This window comes from Alligator sinensis, unplaced genomic scaffold, assembly GCF_000455745.1.
Source record: "Alligator sinensis unplaced genomic scaffold, ASM45574v1 scaffold353_1, whole genome shotgun sequence".
In the NCBI taxonomy this organism is placed as follows: domain Eukaryota; kingdom Metazoa; phylum Chordata; order Crocodylia; family Alligatoridae; genus Alligator; species Alligator sinensis.
The window spans coordinates 1,605,483-1,610,088 of NW_005842075.1; the positions used below are offsets into that span (position 1 = coordinate 1,605,483).

At 49.5% G+C, this 4,606-nt stretch overlaps 1 protein-coding gene across 1 annotated transcript in view; it reads left to right on the forward strand.

The window, feature by feature from the left end:
- The window catches only part of LAMTOR3 (late endosomal/lysosomal adaptor, MAPK and MTOR activator 3), a 10,564-nt gene continuing 5,958 nt past the window's right edge, over positions 1-4,606 (forward strand). The window contains exons 1-2 of the mRNA XM_006023674.3: positions 1-69; positions 360-394. Of these exons, the coding sequence (XP_006023736.1) occupies positions 61-69; positions 360-394 (44 nt within the window). The 5' untranslated portion in view covers positions 1-60. The remainder of the gene's footprint in view (positions 70-359; positions 395-4,606) is intronic.

Below are 4,606 nucleotides of genomic sequence, written 5' to 3' on the forward strand. Positions count from 1 at the left end.
GGGGGCTTGGGTTGTAGAAGCAGCGGCCGCAGCAGCACGGCGGAGCGGAGGCGCCCCAGCATGGCCGACGTGAGTGCGGGGGCAGGGGCCTGGGGGGCGCGGCCTCTCTCCCCCGCTGTCTGCACCGGGGAGAGGGGTGGTGGGGGAGGTCTCCCCGCGTGGCTGAGCTGGTGCCAGGAATCCCCGCCTGGAGGTGAAGCAGATTTGCTCTCGGGGGCTGCCCCCCCAGAAGAAGGGACGAGGAAACTCTCCTCCCCACCAGGAAGCACCCCTTCTTAGGTAGCTTTACATTTGGGGCACAGGCGTGTGCTGGCCAGGACCCTGCAGCTGAACTGTGCCCTGCTTTTCTCTCTTTCTAGGACCTGAAAAGGTTCCTGTACAAAAAGCTACCAAGGTAACGCACGTGCATCATGTGGCCTCCTGGTCTGTGGATGGGGGAGGTCCCGTGGCCTTTGAGGGGGGGGGTGCATGTGGTGTTACATGGGGGGAGTGGGCACCATGTGGCCTCCAGGTGGGGGCAGCAGCACAGCATCCCAGGAATTTGACGGGTGCAGCATGTTCTCTTCTGTGGGGGGAGGGAGGCTGGGGTGTCACGTGTCCTCTGGAGGTGTGGCAGGGTGTCGTGTGTCATCTAGGGGCACGGTGGGCAGTCATGTGGCTTCCTCAGAATTTTCTGCGGTGGATCATCCCTGGTGCTGCTCTGTGAAGAGCGTGTGCTGCTATTTAATTTGAGTCACTATTCTGCCTGCAGCAGAGCTTGCTGTATTGTCTGTGCTGTCAGGATGCTTCAAGAGCCACTGGGTGTTCTGTAAAGTGCTGCAGTACCCCACGATGGAGTCATTCTGACAGAGTGTCTTTGGGCACAAAAGCACGTGTGTTTACTCAGTTCAGTACTTAAATAGACCCTGCCAGCTCGAAATGTAGTACTCTACCCACAAGATGCCCACATCCTTGAAGTAGGCTGAGGTATAGGGCTGGAAGGGACCTCCAGAGGCCATCTAGTCCAACCCCCTGCCTGAGGCAGGATCATCCCTATCTCAACCACCCCATGCAATCGATTATCTGAATTCTACATGAGACGACCATCAACCTTAACACAACACAGCTCAGACCTGCTTTTCATTGTCTGCTACAGGGAAACAGTATGCTAGAACGGATAACTTACTGAATTCAAGGGAAACATCTGTTTTGTTTCTTTAAGGATTGGCGGTTCTCGGTAAATTCTGTTTCTCATAACTGCAAGTAGCTAGCCTAAGGTATTGATTGATATCCTTAAGTGGATGTGCTCTGTGACTCTAAATGCAGTGAAGCCTGCACTAAGGGTCATCTCCCATAGTAATCCTCTTCTAAAGCTGAAAGGCCCACATGAGGGGTTTTGGGTTTTTTTGGTACAGTTACCTTCGTACTTCTAAGATGTGCATAAACACAGCACTGTGAATTTTGCAGGTCTGTTTGATTAAGCAAGGCTTTAAGTGATAACAGTGGGAATGTGGTGACATCCTTTTTCCTTGCAGTTTACTCACACTCGCTTTTGTGTGCTTTGTGGCAGGCCAGTAGGGGGCACTCCTGCACTGAGCCACCCACCTCACTGCGCCTGACCACCTACCACCCTCCAAATGCCTCCCTGGGGATGCCTCACATCTGGCTGACCCCCTTCCTGGAGCACATCCGCTAGCCTGGCGTTTACCCCCGCCACCGCCCAGGGTTGGGTACACACACCGTGTAGTTCTTGAGGGTACTCAACCCACTGTAAAAGCTTGGGGTGCTTCCTTTAGCCTGAAGCACAAAAGCAGCCTCCCTTAGTCAGCCGGACCAAGGGGGCACAAAGGCATGCCTCTCCCAACAAGTCCACCACACTTAATACAGTGAAGAACTTTATTGGTTACAAAGGGGAGGCTTGGGGGAGGGTGCAGGATAGAGAAATACTACAAAATAACTCTTAAGTAAACAGTGGCATGGTCGCTTTTGTAACACAGGTGCGTGATCTACAGGCTATATATCTATTTAGGTTCCAAGTGGTTTACTCACAAGTATCATCCAGAGGCTGATTGAGCGTTGCTCTGGAGGCAGACAGTTTGTAGTGTGTCCACATGATGAGAGAGCTGCAGATGTTCAGCTGCTCTCAGTGTCTTCATCATGGCTACAACCCCTCCTCCTGGGCAGTCTTGGCATATATAGGCCTTTTGACATCATGTACCTGATCCAGTGAAGGCCATCACTTGGTGGCTCCCAGCCAGCCAACTTGAAGTGCATCACTGGTTACCGAGCAGAGGGGCAGGGCTCCTACCTCCACCTCTAGTCATGAGGTCCTTGCTAAAACAATAGCGAGCTTAAGCCCCCACCCTGGTACCTGTCCCCAGGCACATAGATTCATAGATGTTAGGGTCGGAAGGGACCTCTATAGATCATCGAGTCTGACCCCCTGCATAAGCAGGAAAGAATGCTGGGTCTAGATGACCCCAGCTAGATACTCATCTAACCTCCTCTTGAAGACCCCCAGGGTAGGGGAGAGCATCACCTTCCTTGGGAGCCCATTCCAGACCCTGGCCATTCTAACTGTGAAGTTCTTCCTAATGTCCAATCTAAATCTGCTCTCTGCTAGCTTGTGGCCATTATTTCTTGTAACCCCCGGGGGCGCCTTGGTGAATAAATACTCACCAATTCCCTTCTGTGCCCCTGTGATGAACTTATAGGCAGCCACAAGGTCGCTTCTCAACCTTCTCTTGTGGAGGCTGAAAAGGTCCAGTTTCTCTAGTCTCTCCTCGTAGGGCTTGGTCTGCAGGCCCTTAACCATACGAGTGGCCCTTCTCTGGACCCTCTCCAGGTTATCCGCATCCCTCTTGAAGTGCGGCGCCCAGAATTGCACGCAGTACTCCAACTGCGGTCTGACCAGCGCCCGATAGAGGGGAAGTATCACCTCCTTGGACCTATTCGTCATGCATCTGCTGATGCACGATAAAGTGCCATTGGCTTTTTTGATGGCTTCGTCACACTGCCGACTCATGTTCATCTTGGAGTCTACTAGGACTCCAAGATCCCTTTCCACTTCCGTGCCACCCAGCAGGTCATTCCCTAGGCTGTAGGTGTGCCGGAAATTTTTCCTCCCTAGGTGCAGTACTTTGCATTTCTCCTTGTTGAACTGCATTCTGTTGTTTTCTGCCCACTTGTCCAACCTGTCCAGGTCTGCTTGCAACTGTTCCCTGCCCTCCGGCATGTCCACTTCTCCCCATAGCTTTGTGTCATCTGCAAACTTGGACAGAGTACATTTCACTCCCTCGTCCAAGTCACTGATGAAGACATTAAAGAGTATCGGTCCAAGGACCGAACCCTGTGGGACCCCACTTCCCACACCCTTCCAGGTCGAAACCGACCCATCCACCACGGCTCTCTGGGTGTCACTCACACATCCTTGATATAGAAATTATTGTATGAGATTCTTTGGCAGGTGATCAGAATAGAAAATCCTAGAAAGGAACATTAATCTTTCTCTACATTCCTCCTTGTAGGTAGGAAGTAGGGCTCTTCTAAATATTTTATCATTAATTTTGTTTTAGAAATGATTTGAGATCAAGGGACTGGAATTCTCCCATTATGAACACAAACCCTGAAAATCATTCATGTAAGAGTATGTGGTATTGTATGGGTATGGTTACATGGCATGCCCTTAGAATATGTATCCACTGCAGTGGTAGTATATCCTATCCTGGAGACCCCAAAGCATGCTCCTATTTGTGTGCTCCACATCTGGAAATGCACTGGAGAGGACACTTCTGGGCATTCAGCTGCTGTCATATGTAAAACACCAGTCTTCAATGTGTTTCAGAGCAGTCTGGAACATGTAATTAGGGGTGGACAGCCTGGGAGAGTCCATGCTGAGATAAGCTTGTTGCTATGGTTAGCTATACACTCAATAGTCACTGTAATTCATTCTTCACTCAGACAGGTTATTCCATTTAGAATAGATCGCAGCCTCTTACAAGGGGGGTTATTGCTCAATTTTAGATTCTTAGATCTGTGTAAAATAGTACTGTTTCATCTGTGGAAGTGTAAAGATGTTTCTTCTTGCAAATAGTGACATGGCTGAGCTTCTGAATGCAGACAGATACCTCTCCCACAGTGCCTTCAACTTTTACTAGTAGTGGGGGGCTGTTTTCTCATTAACAACTATTGCAGATATTTTACCAAAATGCTCTCTTGGGTATAACAACTGATCTGTGTGGACAACTTTTAGCATTTCTTTGATTCACGGGAATTGTTGTTTCCTTTGGTTCTGTCGCAATGCAATGTTATTGCTTTGGACAGAGAGAGAGAGAGAGAGATTTAAATTATTTGCTGTATAATGTTCAATGCCCAGTGCTAAGGAAGCAAGGCTATCTTGACTTATTTCCTATTAAATGTTTTGGCAGCATGATGTACATGTACTGTGTACTTCATCCTCTCAGGTACAGTGGAAAGACAAGGCATGTTAAGGAGGTGTCAGAGCTGTTCCACTATGATATAACTTAAAGTACTGGGGGTTGGTGGAGGGAGTTTTAACTGGCACCCCTACATAACATTCCCCTAACTTTTCTCTGCTACCTTTCTCCTGATACACAACTTCTTTCCC